At 44.8% G+C, this 17,809-nt stretch overlaps 7 protein-coding genes across 7 annotated transcripts; 4 read left to right on the forward strand and 3 right to left on the reverse strand.

Annotated features, from left to right (window-relative positions):
- Positions 1-95: 95 nt before the first annotated feature.
- Positions 96-2,444, forward strand: K450DRAFT_298107 (uncharacterized protein). Its single transcript, XM_051593681.1, has 2 exons — positions 96-173; positions 254-2,444. The coding sequence occupies exons 1-2, from the start codon at positions 160-162 to the stop codon at positions 2,223-2,225; spliced, it is 1,986 nt and encodes a 661-aa protein (XP_051447075.1). The 5' UTR covers positions 96-159; the 3' UTR covers positions 2,226-2,444.
- Positions 2,445-2,849: 405 nt separating this feature from the next.
- On the forward strand, positions 2,850-6,256 carry K450DRAFT_228871 (uncharacterized protein). Its single transcript, XM_051587000.1, has 13 exons — positions 2,850-2,896; positions 2,958-3,030; positions 3,094-3,145; positions 3,207-3,250; positions 3,314-3,347; positions 3,418-3,789; positions 3,868-3,945; positions 4,017-4,831; positions 4,896-4,943; positions 5,008-5,055; positions 5,125-5,463; positions 5,530-5,622; positions 5,691-6,256. Exons 1-13 carry the CDS (start codon positions 2,887-2,889, stop codon positions 6,070-6,072), a joined length of 2,388 nt encoding a protein of 795 aa, XP_051447076.1. The 5' UTR covers positions 2,850-2,886; the 3' UTR covers positions 6,073-6,256.
- A 576-nt stretch (positions 6,257-6,832) lies between these two features.
- Positions 6,833-8,103, forward strand: K450DRAFT_228877 (uncharacterized protein). Its single transcript, XM_051587001.1, has one exon. It carries the CDS (start codon positions 7,040-7,042, stop codon positions 8,006-8,008), a length of 969 nt encoding a protein of 322 aa, XP_051447077.1. The 5' UTR covers positions 6,833-7,039; the 3' UTR covers positions 8,009-8,103.
- Position 8,104: 1 nt separating this feature from the next.
- On the reverse strand, positions 8,105-9,467 carry K450DRAFT_228879 (uncharacterized protein). The gene has a single exon (XM_051587002.1). The coding sequence runs from the start codon at positions 9,260-9,262 to the stop codon at positions 8,495-8,497; it is 768 nt and encodes a 255-aa protein (XP_051447078.1). The 5' UTR covers positions 9,263-9,467; the 3' UTR covers positions 8,105-8,494.
- Positions 9,468-9,989: 522 nt separating this feature from the next.
- K450DRAFT_228885 (uncharacterized protein) lies at positions 9,990-12,086 on the reverse strand. Its single transcript, XM_051587003.1, has 2 exons — positions 11,411-12,086; positions 9,990-11,337 (listed from the first exon to the last, which is right to left on the reverse strand). Exons 1-2 carry the CDS (start codon positions 11,778-11,780, stop codon positions 10,037-10,039), a joined length of 1,671 nt encoding a protein of 556 aa, XP_051447079.1. The 5' UTR covers positions 11,781-12,086; the 3' UTR covers positions 9,990-10,036.
- Positions 12,087-13,370: 1,284 nt separating this feature from the next.
- On the forward strand, positions 13,371-16,637 carry K450DRAFT_206561 (uncharacterized protein). The gene is made up of 5 exons (XM_051584747.1): positions 13,371-13,493; positions 13,557-13,738; positions 13,802-14,622; positions 14,711-14,947; positions 15,015-16,637. Exons 1-5 carry the CDS (start codon positions 13,443-13,445, stop codon positions 16,529-16,531), a joined length of 2,808 nt encoding a protein of 935 aa, XP_051447080.1. The 5' UTR covers positions 13,371-13,442; the 3' UTR covers positions 16,532-16,637.
- On the reverse strand, positions 16,607-17,571 carry K450DRAFT_228893 (uncharacterized protein). Its single transcript, XM_051587004.1, has one exon. The coding sequence runs from the start codon at positions 17,464-17,466 to the stop codon at positions 16,681-16,683; it is 786 nt and encodes a 261-aa protein (XP_051447081.1). The 5' UTR covers positions 17,467-17,571; the 3' UTR covers positions 16,607-16,680.
- Positions 17,572-17,809: the final 238 nt, after the last annotated feature.

Consider the following 17,809-nt stretch of genomic DNA (forward strand, 5'->3'; position numbering starts at 1 on the left):
TTCCCATATTTTTTCAATTCACCACATCGCGTTTATTGTGTTCAAATCATAGCAGTAAACTGTCGTCGTTCATACTATGAGAAATGCAGATACTATTTTTATCAAGTAACAACTTGGGTTTCAAGCGGTCTACCAACCTGGCGGCCAATACTGGGCCGAATGAAGCCACTCCGGTACGATGAATATTCAGATTTTGCAACTCGTTGATGCTAATCACTAAATCAACGGTATAACTTTGTATGAATTGCTACAGTAATATTCTTGTGCACTTGTTGTTAAGGCGAACAACACGTGATCACTCAAGTAATACTGTCGTGTCCTTTACTATGTGGCACCAACTTCCCAACCAACTCACAGCGATGGTCCAATCTTCAGCGTTGTACGGAAAACTTGCTAACACCTTCAGCACTGCAAAGACTGTCGCTATTTCGGATTGGCATGTGCATGCAAAGCGCAATTACGAACAGCTGGCCCTGAAAGCACAGCGCGCTGAGCTGGGAGCCATTAAAGCAGCGCTAGTGATTTCCCTACTTGGTGCTGTTCCTGGAGCGGCCGCGACAACATATGGGGAAGCACTCTCCTCGGGAATTCAGGACATCAGTGCTGTTGCAACCTTATTTGGTACGGAAGCATGCGCATCTCACCTTCTTTCATCTATATCCAAAGGATACATTTATGCATCTGTAAGTATGCTGTCCATGTTTGGCTCTCTGGCCGCTGTTAAAGCGAGTGCTTACCTGATCTTGCCTGCTGAATGGCTCAAGAATGCTGGGATGACGGACTGTGGAGCGGATCTCAATACGATAGGCTGGGGAGACTCTGCTTGGCCGACCAATGTTCTAGCGGACAGACTCCATAGTGTGCCTGGGGGGACTTCGAAGGTTGAATTCTCGCCGAAGTTGCGAAAGTGGATATTTCAGGCTACAGTTGCCGGTCTTTCTGGTGCGCTAGGCATCGTTCCTTTTCTTGCTCCGTTGATTTTGGCATGGGACCATGTGTATGCAGCATTCCCCATCATGCGTGTTGTCGGAGGGACTCTCATAGGCTGTTTGACACCCATTGCCACTATATTATCTTTGCAAACGAACTTAGCAAAAGGCTACAGGATCTTTCTCCAGGCGCTCTTAGGTATCGGTGCGGCCATGACTCTGATTGGATATGTCGGGTGCTATGCTTATATTCAATCGTTCCCTGAACAGTGGATGGTGTACCAGTGGTTAGCCCTCGAGATCGCACTCATGTTGATCAGATTCTGGTGCTGGGCCTGGAATCCTTCGTTTGACGATATGACTGACTTCGTTACTACTTATACACCACCTGTCAAAGTCATGGCAGGATTCGTGCTTCCTTGTTATCGTGATCATCAGAGAGTAGGTGTTAGCTTGGCAATGTTCTTGATAAATGTTGCCACGCACAAGCAGGTCCTTCGTGGACTTCGTCATGCAGGACTAGCTGTTGATCACTTGCCTGAAGCCAGCTTCTATCTCAAAGACGAATACGAAGCGGGTCGTCTTCTTTGGATAATTGATACGGTTGGAATAAGCATGGATGGTCAAATATCGGAGCATCCTTGTTTCCTTTGGATACATGGCAAGGCAACGTTTCAAGGTTGGGTGGAAGTCGCCATGGGTGGTACTGTGGCGTGGTGGAAGGAAAAAAGTAGGCCTACACGGCTAGATGCCAAAACGGAAGATGCCAAGAAGCGGCTCGATGCAAGTTGGAAGGAAATCAATGAAGTAGTCGCCGCCGTTGGGAGTTGGGACGTGGATACGAAAAGCGTGACCGTTTCTACAATGCTGCCAATTGAAAAAGCGACAAAGGGCATAGCCTCCTGGAAGCTTCTTGGCGCGGACTACGCTAAACAGTGTGGTTGTCAGTCTTGCTTGGAAACAACACTGGCTGAAAGACTCACATGCCTGTGGTATGCTGCCCAACTTGAGAGCGCAACCACATTGAGTATCAAATGTATCACGGGTGGACAGATACCCTGGACGAAACCAGATCTTAAAGAAAAGTCTGTGCGATACTACTTCAGGGAGCGTGGCCGGGTTGGGGCTGCATTACCGATGTTTAATGAAGAGAGAATTTATAGTCAGTTCCGGGGCCGTACGGATATAAGTACTAAAGAGATGGAAAGCGCGGTAGCAGCAGAGGTAAAGGCAATGTCAAAGCAGCTCGACGGAAGTAGATTGTGGTTGTCCCATAATGGCACTCCACTGGCATAATCTAGGCAACGAGGAGCTTTGTTTCCCTGGTTGTTGCATGCAATCCGCCTTCAACCATAGGAAATCAGAATCAAACGTTAATCTTAGAAGCCCTTTTGCCACCACAATTACTACAATGTATGCCAATTGCCTTCGTACAGATATCCTCTGAATTCAAGATGTTTCTGCGTTTTTTAAATGCTTAATTGATAACTAATATTATACTATATTCACTGTCCGTCGTACTAATCTCAAGACGATTCTTTACTTCTTAATGAAAGCAGATTTCCGATGACGTTTTTTATGCTCGACATTGTATCTCCCTTTTTTCTTTGCCTATCAATTGTGCTCGTCCATAAATTACATCATAATTTGTGAACTTCGGCCATCGCTTACGATTTTGTATTTTGAGTTTTTGTTAGCATTACTTTGTGCTACTTCTTGGAAATAGACGCTCTAACAACAAAGTATAAAGAGAGCGCTATGTAGTAAGCATGGTATAATATCTCGTCATTTGGCGACATCGTTATTATGAATCTAACCATTTCCCAGAAAGATGATCAATGCTTCAATTTTAAGCGCCAATTTGTGACCGGATAGCAGAAAGTATAAAGGCCAAAATCTGGATTGGGAAATTTTGAGTGGGCCAAATTGTGAACAAAGACGAAGATCAGAACAATCCATGGCAGATGGCAAGTCATGCAACGCTACGCACAACACCAAAATAACAGGGGACTAACTCTTTAACAATAGAAATCAACGCAAGTGTCTTTCCGGCAGCATTCATCTCCCAGATCCTTTGTTCTCGACTGCAACCATACCTCAGGTAGGCTTTGTCGATTCAACTACCTCCTTTGTATGTTCAAAGTGGAACTTACCGGTCATACAGCCAAATCGCACAAGCAACTACCACCAATATTACTTTCGATTATGATGAACAGGCATGTACTTCTTATTGTCTCGAGAACTAAACGGTGATTCTCGAATTGACCATTTTCACAGCGATTCCTGATCTCCGGCAATACAACGGATGCATGCGACGATGCGTGAGTGACATTCTGTATGGAAGCTGTATGTCTCAGTTTGTTGCTTATCATCATTTTTAATAGAGTTGCAAATCTTATAAGACTAATTGAGACTTCGGTAAATGCTGACAACAGTGTTATTGATTGTTTTGGAATAGATGCTAAATCATGCCATTTATCGGCCACAGGGAAGCAACAATGTTGGCGCAGATGGAATGGTCAATACGTACGAAGCTCTTCCTTTAGTAAATCAACTGTCCAGCTTTGGCAGGGATCCACCTACACCCGTGACGACGACGCCTGTGATCGCTGTGCCAGAACCGATGGTAGAGGAAGTTAACTTAAAGTTACCTGTTTTTGAAAGCGATGAGAAGGCTCCGGATGCTGATGAAGATGAAAAGAAGAATGAGCAAGTTTTCAGAGCTGTATTCACCTTCGCCAAGAATGTGCACAATGTGCAATTGGTCCTGTCGCCACCTCATTTGTTCCAACAGACAAGTTCTGAGTACCTGCACCAAATCGCCGAACGCACAAATACAACCTGTACTCTTGATGATCGAGTAAGTAAATGAGCGGGTGGGTTGATTGTATGCAAACATTTGTTGAATGTGAGCATTAACAGGGCGTGTCTATTGCAGACCATTACCATCACCGGTAACAATGAAAAAGATGTTAAAGCTGCTGAGCAGTGTTTCCAAGTATTGCAGGCAATTTATGTAAGTTGACCCAAGCTGCTGTCTGTAAAAACACATTGCAATCCCAACTTGACTGACGCATCTGGTCACAGAAACGCATGAAAAAATACAATACCAAGTGCAAGCCTATTGCCGTCACTCACTATCCTACCAAGTTCGATCACTTTGGTTTGGTATTTTGCCATCTCCCACGATACGCTTACCTAAACCTTGTTGATCTTCATCCGAGCGAATCTAAGCCAATGCAGGCATTTTTTGTGCTGATACCAGCTTTCAAAGACATGCAGGGCAAATACATGCCACCGAAGCTAATGGTAGAAGATCAAACAATGCAAAGTACGAATTTTTCTGACATGGATGCGGCCTCCAGCTCTCCAAATTCACTGTCATCGATTGATGCTGACCACTTGAAGGTCGCCTCACCCTCCATTGACACCTCGTCCATACCTGCCGAATCACCACCAGCTACGCACCATTCTGAAATACCCCAATTTCATATATTACGACCTAGTAGTGATCTTAGTAAAACCAAGGAAGTGCCCACTGTCGTTAAACAAGCCGAAAAAGTGGTCGCAAAAGCAACCGTAGAAAAAAATGTACCCAAACTCACTTCATATTCCAAATCAAAAGTTACGTCAATTCAAAGCTCTACTTGGCCTCAATCGGCAGTTCAAAACCGCCAGCCGTGGAGTGAAATCTCTGAGGCGGCGGCTGATATAAGTCTAGGAGATGATGCATTTCCCCCTCTTGGAAAGTCATCCAAAGCTTCATCAAAAAAGACGGTGGCTTCTTCTGGACGAAAACAGGATGATGTCTCACAGATGAACAGACAATTCAAAACGATGCGGTTGACCCAGCTTCCAGCAAACACGTTGCCACCTGATTCTGATCTGTCGCCAGTAGAAGCGTAAGTAGAATTTTAATTCCATTGAGGAGGTTCTTGCTATCCATTCTAATATATTGCTGCATAGGCTTCGAGCGTATAATTTCCACACCATTTATACCACTTTGCATGAGGTGTAAGTTTCTGATCTATTCACATTCGATAACATGCTAAAAACTCAATGACTAATATGCCTCCAGGTTTGAGGATGTTCGAGGATACAAAGGAGATCTCCGGTTTAGTGCAAGGTACGCTTGGGGTTTGATTCGTTGTGTGTGTGGCGAACAATATCAATACTTATAACCCTTCTTTGTTAGTCTTGGCAAAGTTCTGTGGAGTAACATCAAGCCGGAAGTGCAGCAACGAATTTGGGAATACACAGATCTTCGGGATATCGTTCAGAATCAATACGGCGCCGTGTCGCAGTTTAATAATATAACAACAACCCAGGAAGAGATCGTTAACAGCATTTCCGACATACTACCCCAAGCTTTTGGCCGTAGTGCTCATTATGAAATTACCGCTAATGCTCGGAATCAACCAAACAATCGATACAGTGAAGTTAATATGAAGGTGAATGCCAATATCATCGATCTGGAGAAGGTCACTGTATGTCACCAGACGTTAGCTGAGATAGATTGGGTATCACTGGAAAGGTAAGTCAACTAACTTGTGAGTTGTAGGATGAGATACTACCAGATGCTGAAAGCTTGCCTACATAGAAAATTCGACTTTTCGTTGAAATTAACCAAAAAAGACCAATTACGAACGGACATAAAACCATTTTCAACGTTTATTCGAAAAGTTTCCATGAGGTAATGAAACGATTTGTATAGTCGAAAGTTAGGCAACACTAGGATCTAATATGGTTTGTTTCTTGCAGCGTGAAGAGCCGAAATATCACTTTTCAAAATATACCCGACTTCCTTGACGTTAAACAGATTCTATTTAAGCAAACTCAACGGTTCAGACTGCATTATCCGTTCATCGTGGAGATTACTCGAGTCGAGCTTTTACCGTTACAACGACAAGGGAGTGCTAGTACGATTTTAGGACATACTGGCAAAGGACCTGTTTGGTTTGAGTTTGAAGTACTGTTTAATGAACACTGCGAACACTTTAAAGAGAACCTCAAACTCCCTAATGGTACGCTTGCTTCATGGACTGCCGATGATATGCTTGGACCCCAGGATACAGGAGCGAAGTTTGTTGAAATCATCAAATGTATGCTTTTATTTGTCGAGCACTCTCATCGAGTCTGTTAATGTGCTTTTTACCTTGGCAACCAACCATAGCCCTTGCATTAGTAAACATTTGTAAAATACATACACATAACACATTTGAGCTGCTTTATCCTTGCGCGGCATAGCCTTTTCATTTTCCTTTTTTTTTTTTTTTTCTAATGTGAAGAATTTTAAGGTTACAGTCCGTTGATTCCACTCCAATCTTTGATGTGCCAGACCACGGGAAGGCCTTGGCCACATGCATCAGCCTCTTTTTGCGTATGAACAATACTTTTGGAACTATGACGTTTTCATTCACTCTACCCTGCTCGACTGCTTTTCATTTTGACCAAAGACAAGATACATAAAGCGTCTGTATGCTGATAGCCGTTTCCAAAAAAAAAAATTGATGCCAGATCTATTCAGCACGATCCTAGCTACTGATCTTTTTCCTACATCTCTTTGGGACGTTTTTCAGAGCAAGTCATGCCATACAAATGGTAAGGTCTTGTGGTTTATGATCGCCGTTTGCCCATCTAAATTGGAACAAGTCAAATGCACCATCAGTCAGGTACCACATCACTTTTCCAGCTGATCATGTTCGCACCAAACATATTGGGTGGTACTGCATTGAATTGTTCACAGCATTGATAGACATCATGCCTCGATAATTAAGATTCCAAAGACCGCTGGGCTTCCCTTATTAGTTTCAGTGCCAATCCTGTGTTACTTGATACCCACTGGCTCCAAACAAATTTGACGGGGGTCCAATCGAATCTTCAGCCTGTCGACAGCTCCTTCAACATGGACACGGCAAAAAAGTTAAGTTTTTCATGACGACGAATAAGCAAATCTCCATTTCCTTGGGGATAGAGATATTTTTTATGCTGGTGCTGCTGTGTCTGAATACCATGCGCGCACAGCCCTTGCTGAGTCAGAGTCTGTGAAATGTAATAAATTAGTGGTTCTCAGTTACCTCCTGTTTTCTTCTTTTCTCTACACCTTTGATATGGCACCCACCGTATCAATCCGCTCATGTACAGCTGAGGAGGCTGCAGATTACTTTTATAAATGGCCTGTGAGTGAGGAGTGGAACCCAGGGAATCAAGGCCACGACCTCAACCAAGTATACTACAACTTGGATCCCGAAAGCTTTTTTGTTGGAACCATAGCGGAAGACGGAAACCCAGATAAGCAGACAGTGGTTGCTATCGTGAGCGTCGTACGTTACGGGAAGGAAAGCGCCTTCGTAGGCTTTTATATCGTCGCGCCAGAACACCGTGGCAAAGGCTATGGCCTTGCCGTGTTTCAACACGCGTTAAACCATGTGGAAGATCGACCCTGTGTAGGCTTAGATGCGGTTATGGAGCAAGTCCATAATTACGAAAAGTCAGGCTTCACCATCTCTTCTTGGGAAAACGAACGAAGAACCGGTAGTGCTGACGTGATTTTGGAAAGACTGTCATCGTTTGAAACCCTGGAAGGCAAGAAGGTCATGAATGCGTGTGACGTGCCAATAGAGGAGCTCTACAGACTGGAAGAGAAATACAACGGCTGGAACCGTCCGGTTTTTGTTTCGGAATGGATTAAATTTCATTCTAATAATGCAAAATATGGGCGTTTCAGTGTGGCTGTCATGGAAGAAGGCAAGGTGCTTGGCTACGGCTGTGTTCGTCCCGCCATCACGTCTTTTCGCGTGGGGCCATTGTTTGCGCAGTCGCCAGATGTAGCTAAGGCTATCCTCTACAAGTTGGCCAAGCTAGCCACGGAAGCACTTGCACAGCCGGATAACGACATCACGCCATCCGTCAAAAACGTCTTTGATATCGACATTCCTATTGTCAACCCTCAAGCTGTTGCCCTGTTTGATGAGCTGGATATGCCCAATACCTTCACTACGCTTCGAATGTGGAAAGGAAGAAAGCCCGAGGTGGATACAGAAGGCATCTTTGGAATTGCCACCGTTGAAGTTGGTTAATGGATGCTTTAACTCTAGAACACACTACAATCCATCATTAAAAAAAATATACTTTTTCAAAATTGACGTAAGACTGCACATCACACGGTCCGCTTTTTTGTTTATCGAATGTGACCCCAGCGGAAATTTTTCCAGACAGACATACTGAGTCACAGCAGGTGTGAACAAAATACGTTTATCACGTCAATTATGTACTGTTTGATAAGAATGGTGGCTATACAAATTGCTCTAAACCCAATAAAAAACGTAAAAATAGAGTAGAGAGAAAGGAAAAGCTAAGGTCCAGGTATTGGAAAATGGTATGTAATAGAAAGAACCCTGTCAGAACCGTGGCCGACATGGTCAAGAAAGCAAATGGAGGCATTGAAACTTGGAGTGGGAAGATGTAGGTCTCTAATACTTCCTATAAATTATCAGCAGCAGCAGGATTATTTTGGCATGTAAAGCCCCCCATATCCGCTACCTTTCCATATGAAAGTGGAACCATCAATGGTCCCATTTCAACACTGTTGGCTGGGTGGTGGAGGTTTCATAAGAGCGCATCATTGGATTATGCCGTGGTGACTGCTGCTGCATGTAGACGGGTTGGTAGGGAGGTCTCATTGCCGTATCAATGGCTTGGGTTGGAGGACTCATAAGACCATAAGCCAAACTAGGTTCATTGGATGACAATTGCTGTTTCATTTTATAATGCTCAAGTGTGGCTTCCAGTTCTTGGACCCGTTGTTGGTATCGAGACAAATCTTGTTGCAGGTTGCGAATGTAGTCCACGCTTTTCCTTAAAATAAATCCCTTGTGGGGCTTGTTGACAGGGTCTAAACTTGCCTCTGGAAGTAGGGTCATCAGCTCTTGTATACGATCGTTGATATTATCCCTTCTCCTTCTTTCCACTGCATTATGAGATTCGCGACGACGTCGCTTTTTGTCGAATAGGACTTGCATTCTGCATAAAAAAGCAACGGAGTTAACGGATAAATCGGGCAATTCGCTATTCGAAATAGTGTACCACTGATGTGTAATGAAGATATCACTGAACGTAATTGGCATATCATGATACGTACTGTGCTCGTTGGTTTTCCGTGTCATACATCTCATTACTACTCTCATTTGAGGATGGCGAGTACAAGCCATCATCGTCCTTCTTAGAAGAGGCCCAACTATGACGACGGTAATAATCTTTTTGTTTCTCGGTGTCAGGTGAAGGGGTTGAGGCTTGCTGGTTTTCATAGAGAGGGTGCTGCGGTGGGTAAGCATGGAAGAAGGGAACGTGCTCTTGGGAAGGGTCGCCAGCTTCTCCTTTGATATCAGCTGCGGAATAATGAGGATAAGGTTGCTGATGAAAGTTGTAGTTAGCCATATACGGCGGCATGTTTTCTTGCGTGGGTCGAGCGTCTTTGCCAGCAGCAGGCTCTACTCGAAACGAGCTTATCAAAGCAGATTGTGAGGATTGTATGGTAGACATTAGCACAACATGAAAGTAAGAAAAAAGAGAATAAGCGATAACGAAAAGCGAAATATGCGTCTATTAAAAAAAAAAAAAAAGCAGGTAAGGTGACCTTTTGCGCTTCAACGGAAGCCTTGAAACAATCACAAAAAGCGCTTTATACAGCCAGCACTGCTTCATTTTATCCCGGCAGCTGATGACAGGTACGACGGTGTCATGCACAAAGTAATGTTTACGTTCTAGAAAAGCGCTAGCTAGCAAGGATGGTCTGCTCTTCCGTGTTTGCCTGATGAATGGGAAGCAAACTGGACCATTGCGCGCTTCCGTTCTGTTTGGCTCGTGGGAACTGCTGTTGTTTCTGGATATGGGATGTGGGGAACAACTGACAGGATTAGGATCGATCAGGCGACGCAATCCAAATTTCCATTGGTCACATTTCTATCCATTTTTCGCATATCACACTTCTCCATGCACCAGCCACCTGGTCTGAGCGTCGTCTTCACCGTTGTATTAATATAATCCTCATTTTATTTATTAGTATTATTACCTCAGCGATCTCTTTTCTTATCTGTCAATTTGGGGTTTCACTGTCTTGGTGTGAATTTTATGTCACCGCCAATCAACTCAGTGCGGCCAGTCCAGCCATAAACGCTGGTTAAGTGATGCTTCTTACTATGAACATCTCCTCCAGAAAGCTTGTAGTGGTGTAATAATTGAACCATGGTAGATAACAAGGTGCGTTCCGTGACCTCTGCCCCTAAGCATATACGACGACCGGCTCCAAAGGCCAAATGGTCTCGGGACAAGTCACGTGCCTTATCCTCGCCAGAGTTCAGAGTGTAGAGGTCATAGGATGAGAGCGTGGAGAAACCTTTAGGTGCATGAGGAGGCAAAAATCGTGCTGGGTAAAACTCCTTTGGACCATGCCCATCCTTGGTGGTATAGCGCTTGCTATCGAAGTGGATAGCATCCAAGTTGGCCACTATTTCATTTCGATTGTCAATACGATAGACTTGGTCCTTATAGGCAAACGATTCATCAGCACGAGCGGCATGAGCAAATAATGTCTGTGGAGGGTTCATTCGCAAAGACTCTTTGATAACAGCACCGAGATAGGGCATCTTGCCCACCAAATCCTTGGTCTTGAAGTCAAGTACAGGCTTGCCGGCAAGCATGTCCACAATTTCATTGTATGCTTGTTCTTGAACCTGTTCCTCGGTAGCTAGACGCTGGATGAGTGTGTTCAAGGCAGAGCTAATATAGGTGTAAGCATGGTGCGTGATGTGTGTAATATTGACCAAGGCTTGTTCCTTCTTGAATGGGACTGGGCCTGACATTTTGCCATCCACAACTGCACCAGGGACAGACTCGATGGCCAAAAGTTTAGCACAGATACTGGACACCTGAGGCTGCTTTTCCTGGATTTTTTCTTCTGTTTCCACCATCATATCATAAAAAGGGTTGAGCATCTTGCTACGGAGATTGTTAAGATCCTTATCCCCAAGGATGAGATTTTTGAAGCCGAGAGCAGCCTTGAGCCAGGGAAAGAAGGCAGCGAGCCGGGTATATTTGGCGGATTGGAGTCTCTCCATTTCTTCCAAGTCTTCAACGATTCTCACCAAGTCCAAATCTTCGGCGTTATACGTTTTACCGGCAGTGATAGACAACGCTGTTGTCAATGCAATGTACTCCACCACACTGCGGGGGTTGATTTGGTTTGCGGAGCTCTCATCCACTTTGGCCGCCAGTAAGGAGACCAGCTTGCGGCTTTGACTATCAAAAAGTTCATTGAATTGCCCAACGTGAGCCTTGCCTACAGTTCCATGGATTGCCTTTCGGATAGATCGCCAATATTCCGCGAATGGAGCCGTGAAAACAGTGTGCCCTGAAATATGCATTAGACATCATCATGACATTACCACGATGTCAACCGCGGGACAGAAACAGCCGCTACTCACCTGAATCCGTCATAGCGCCTTCTACGAGATCGCCGGTAATCTTGCCAGAATTATATTGTTGCTGATCTACAAACAATTCCTTCACCAGATCGGCATCGTTGGCCACGATGATCTGCTTGAACCCGAGCTGGACCGAGAATAAGACGCCAAGCTCCGTACTCCACTCAGTGAACTTCTCGTATGGAGATCCTCCAAGAAATTTAAGACCGTTCCATATGTAAGGGAGACCATTTGGACTGGGTGGCCATGCGTCTTTAGGCGTTCCGTCTGCTTTGGAGTCTTTCCATATGATACCGGAGAGAGCAGTAGCAATGAAGTAGGCAAAAGCCGAGCCAATAATGCCCAAAATCGAGAAACCTAGGATAGCCATGGATAAGAGAATGTGAGAGAGATAGAGTACGAATCGTGTCCTTTATCAGCCAGCCAAATTTTTTGGGATCCGAGCCTTTCCCTCCGCTTTTGAACGAATATACCTGTTTGGGCCAAAAATTACCTTTTTGGTGAAGCTCTGACTTTGAGTGAGAGAATACCCACATACTTCTTCGAACTCGCCTTCAGTCATACTGTCCGTCGGCAGTAGAAACGCTGCTCATTCTCATTGTCATGGATCCTGTGGGATAAATTGTCCATTTTCAAGGGGTGTCATTGTCGTCATGCGGAATTTCATACTTGCCCCTTCTTCGCACTGACGTTGAATGGAATTGGCTGGCTGTCATTGCCATAATATGCTTTAAATATAATGATTCTTGGTGAGGCAGAATGCAACATTAATAGCTGAAACTCGTATAAAAACCTTGATTGCATTTCATACAAAGCGACGGGTGTTTTCTATTCTGTACAATTTTCATCTCTTCTCTTCTTTCAACCCACATCATGCGTGCATCCTTGATCCTCTCCACCATCGCACTGACTTTCGCCTTAGGTGTTACCGCAGGTGAAATTGCAACTCCATTGTGACCGCTAAACACTTTTCATTCCTAATACCATTCAACAGATCACATCACCATCGAGTCCCCTTCTGAAAATGCAAAGTTTAACGCATCTGACAAATTCGAGGTGCGATATAGAGGTAAACAAAATTGGCCGCGGTGACAACTGACAGCGCATGATGTCCTGTGTCTTACCTATTGGTTGTGTTCAGTGCAATACCAGGACATGGCTCTCTTGGGTTCAGCAGCGGCCTCATTGCTGTATGCTAATGGCTCAGTAGCTGTAGGCAATTTTTCATCGGCTACGCATGACGACTGGAATGATACAAGAATGGTATCGTTTAATTGGACTATACCACAAAATATCTCCGATGGCCAATATGTGTTACAAGTTGCTGGCCCGTGAGTTTGCTATGGACTAATTGACCTTCGGCATAACATCATTTCTAACTGTATTCTATAAACAGTGCTGGCTACCGATGCTCTAAAAATAACGATGGCAAAGGTATGCAATTTTCACGAAGGAGTAGGATGAAAATGCTATACTAAATTCCTAAAATTAGCCCCTTGGAGTCGCTGTTACTTGACCCTTTCCAGCCAAGTCAATGTCACAATAGGCCGTGCGCTTGGTATGTTGTAAATATTTTATTCAAAACCAGCCTTCCATGAATTAACGCTGTCATCATGTAGCTGAGGTCACAGATACCAAGAACACGACCAGCAAGCTGCTACCTAGCATGAGTGCATCCACCAGCCTTCATCCTACGGCAGGTCACTTGCTTCAAGCGAATCACTCGGCTCCAGCAGTGTATCCTTCCATTTTACCCAAGGTCAAAAGCAGTGAGGCTGGCCAACCAGCACGAATGAACCTTGTAGAGGCTGTTGTAAGCAACGCAGCCCCTGTACAGTTAACAGTAGCATATGTCTTAATGACGTTGGTTTCCACCATGTATATGCTTCAGTAGTAAGAGTTCCAGTATGAATAAAATAAAAAATTGTCAATTTTTGCATAAGCACACCTGTTTGTGACTCGCCTTTAAAACACCTCAGGTTCCATAAGCTAACTGCAGGCGATAACACTCTGATTCTATCAACTTCGTATAATGTCGACACCGTCATCGCTCAATCGAAGAGCAAGCGCTACAAGTTCTACGGTATGTTACGGGTAGTCGAACGGATTCTTACACGCCAAAGTGACTAACTTTCAACTAAACTAGATGAATGAGATCGAGCAATCCGTCACCAAGCTCTTGCTGGCCACCAAGCAATTGCTGGAGGGACTCACGCAATGGTCAACTAGCAGGATCAGCGAACAACAAGTATACGATATTTTTCATTCTCTTACTTCACAGTTCGCCCAAGCCAAGCGGGCATTTGAATCAGCCGATATTTCCATGGCGTAAGCAGTGCATTCATGAAACCGGTTGGTTGTTTGCTCGGCACTAATATATGTGTGTTACAGGGATCTTATGTATGTCCCAGATGACTTGAGGCATTGTCTTATCATTGCTTTGGACGAGGAGCCGTCAACCACTGCCTTAGAACACCACTTACCGACTATCCGGGATGTCATTATCCGGCTGTTGCAAGGTTTGAAGAGGAAGCAAGCACAGTTTCGAGATAGATCAGAGGCATATCCCTCGACTTCGCAGCGGTCCAGTCGGCTGGTTAACAACAGCAGTCGAAATTCCACAAGGTCGTCCCAGCCTCCGCCAAGATCGTCAGAACGTCCAGATATGAACCGAAAAACTTCATCGGAGCAGCCCTACGGAAACATCACCCCTCGATCATCCATCGACTCAAGATCCATGTCACCCACGAACTCTAGTCGATCGGATTCTCCTTCACCGTCGTCAAGTACGTCCGGAGATCGGTTGTCAAGGCGGCAAGCGAGTTTCATACAACCTTCTCCGTCTACCAGCCAAGGACGAAGCTCACTACCGCAAAGAGAATATTCTGGCGACTTCGACATGAATGACCCAAAAACCGCAGATGCGCTGGCCGCTCTGAAAAAACAGGAAAACTTGGCTCGTAGATCTTCTGTGCGACGAGCTTCAGCGCTTTACCGATCAACATCGAATGCTTCCACGCGAGCCAACGGTCGACCTCGACTCACATCAGATGCAAAGGAGCTGATTCCGCCTGTACCCATGGTCCCAGAAAAGGAGTTAGATTTTGCACCTCTTGACCTACCAGAATTCACTCAGGATCATGAGCAGGTTGATGTACATGCTAAGCCGGAATTGCGCAAAGGTTCAGTGGAAAATAACAACACTGTTATCGGTAAGAAGACATGACTGGAAAATTGAAAAAGGAAAAAAAGAAAAAGTTGCGAATCTAATGTGTGTGATATTTTTTTTTTTTTACAAAGATACGGGAACCATTGATTTGTACTTGAAGCATGGAAGACAAGTGAAGAAAGTCGAGTATGATGGCGTGGTAGAGTTATCGAAATTACGGATGCTCTTCATTGAGAAGTTTCCACATATTGCTCGAAACGACCATTTTCCCGCCATCTACATCTTCAGCCCCACTGCTCAGATTTCATATGAACTGGAAACTCCATCGGATGTGAAGGCTGACTCCGTCCTTACCTTGGAGCCAGAAGGTGTGTCATCATTTCCATCAAACATGTTCGTTCTATCCCCTCCTAACCTACTTTGCATTCTTTGCAGAATCCCCAAATGTCAATCAGCAAATATCAGAACAGATGAGCACAGGATTCAGCACTGTGGCAAAAGAGATGTCGGATGTCAAGCAAGAACTACTGTCGTATTTGAAGGAAGTCCATGGGAAAGCGATGAATGCTGCAATGACTACAAACGAAGTACCCGCCCCTGCTCCCGCTATCCACGTCACATCGGAGACAGAAGAAAAAGTTGTAGAAGAGGACTCTGCAGAAGAGAAAGCTACAGAAGAAGTGGTGAACTCAGCAGGAGGTGAAGGATCACAAGACGTGAGCGACGCACTGAAGAGCAACATTGCAGCGGCATCCGTTCTATCTGAGGTGAAGGAAAAGTTGAAGCAAGTGGAAACGATACGACGAGATATGGGGGTTGTTCGTCAGTTGCACGATGGCTTCCGCTCGGAAATGCAAGGTCTCATACAAGGACTGCGAGAGAAATCAAAGGTCCTGAAAACACAGCCTATCACCGTCACCAGCGCACGCAAGTATGTAGATGCAGGCAAAGAAGAGCTTGACAAAACGGCCGAAGACATTACGAAACGACTTGAAGATCTGCAGGATACCATTGATGAATTAAAGCTGGATGTAACTTCGCGTAAATGCCGACCTTCCTCTACTCAGATGCAGCATTGTGACGATGAAGCCAAGCAGCTTCAGACCGATATTGCCACTCTGTCTGACAAGATCAAGACCGTCAAACCTATGTGGAAGAAGACGTGGGAGGAGGAATTGCAAAATATCGTCAAGGAACAACAATTTCTCAAGGACCAGGAAGCGCTGTTACTGGATCTTGAAGAAGACCATACTGCTATTTTAGAGGTATTCGGACAGCTGCAGAAAATTCGGGAGATTCAAGAAAAAGGCAAACCTACACGTCGTGAATTTCGAATCCCTGTATCCGAAGCTGGTCATGATGGTATGAACAGTGTATTAAAACAAGTGACGACCATTCAAGTGGATCCAGAACGACGCCTTCGAGCGCTCAATCAAGCTGAGAAGATGAGAGAACGGGAGCTAGCCAATCGTATTGATGAGTTTGAACATGAACTCACGTCTTTTGTTGAATCCAAAAAACTTCGCATGACCGGTGGTGCTCAGGAAATTGAGCGTCAACGGCAGAAAAAGAATCAAAATATGTTACGACAGTTATATGAGAAGAAAAAAGAAAAGGATGGAGACGACCATGTTGAAGAGCAAGCTGAGGCTCAAGACAAGCCAGAGTCTGAGCAAGTGGAGGAAGCCGAAGTTACAGGAGACATAGTCGAAGAGGAGTCGACCGATCCAACGCCAGTCACCCCTGTATCTGAAGTAACTGAAGAGACGGCGACTGTGGAAGGAACGGGTCAAGACACAGAAGCAGCACCCGATGGGGATCCATCGGCCGTAACGCAAGATGATCAAAAGGAGCCTGAACCCGGCGTAGAGGCTGTAACTGCTCCAGTGGAAGCAGACGCTCCTACTGAAAAGCCTGAAGATGACCCTAGTAGCAGCAAAGATGCTGAATGATAAAAAACCACTGTCCAAACCACCTTTCCATTAATCCCTTCCACCACACTTGTATACCATTTAATTACCTCTCACCAATGCTGCATCCTATAAATATCACAACCCTCTTAATCTACTAAAATATGTCATTTATTACTTGCTACACACCATCATGACACTGCAATTATTGTAGCGGCATACGATGAAGACGCTGACATGCTATTGTAATTCTTTTCCTGGGCTTCTTCCCACTCTATGTCAGCTTCACTGACAGCCGACCCAAGGGCTGCACGTACTTGAGCGGCTAAATCTATAGGCTTATGGATCAGAGGCGCTGAAAGTGGCTCATGATTTGCAGGTGATGGGCGTGGCCATTTTTGTTTGTATCGTTGGACGTAAGGCATGGTTTGCAAGATATTGTCTACACTTGGTAGTGGGTCTAGCCCCCATTCCACCGTCGATAAGTTATTTCGGACTCGTGATGTCCTTGGCGTTATTCTGTAGGGACTGAGATCAATGGTGGTCGATAGCGGCACCGTGGCCATGTCATTCTCGATCCTATTCAACGAAGTCATAAGCGATGCATCTACACCAGCTGACATTGTATTCCGATAGACCACCGTCTTCTCACTGTCGTAAATGGATGTTGTTCGTGCCATACTGCTTTCGAAGTAGCCGCTGTCGAACGTGGCGGTATCCGACAATGAGGCGTGGCGACGAAGCGACGTTGCATTGACCGGTGAGTTGGAGACGATGACATCTTTTGATGATTCTGAACGCAGTGAACGCACCGATAGTTTACGGGGAAGTTGAAAGATACTTTTCATGGACTGAAGAGACAGTTTAGGTTTAATGGAAAAGTCTCTTTGCGTTTCTAAAAGGGATCCTGCTATGTAGTCAGAGTGCAAGCTCAATCGGCTAGAGTTGTGTCTGAAATCCATCCATGGTTTCTTCATTTTACTTATTCCGATATCAGTAAATTGTCGCTAAAAGACTCTTAAATAAATTACAGTTGTATTCGAATGGTGTGGCAGCTTGGTGGAAAAAAAAAAAAAGAGAAATGATCCCGCCAGCGGATGTGGAGAAAAATGAAAGAAGGAAACAATGTCAAAACCCCCCACTTCTGGCCACCTCGCTTGGATGCTTTATACCCATACACAGGCGTGTGAGCTCATGAGCACCTTTACCTTGAACTAACTATCAGCAGACTGTATTCGGGTTTTGTGACACTGTTTATTTTGATTCCTCCTAAGGAGGTGCTCCATAATAAATGTTTCAGTGCCGGTAAGCTTACTCTAA

Source organism: Umbelopsis ramanniana (genome assembly GCF_025399195.1).
Source record: "Umbelopsis ramanniana AG unplaced genomic scaffold K450scaffold_11, whole genome shotgun sequence".
NCBI lineage: Eukaryota > Fungi > Mucoromycota > Umbelopsidomycetes > Umbelopsidales > Umbelopsidaceae > Umbelopsis > Umbelopsis ramanniana.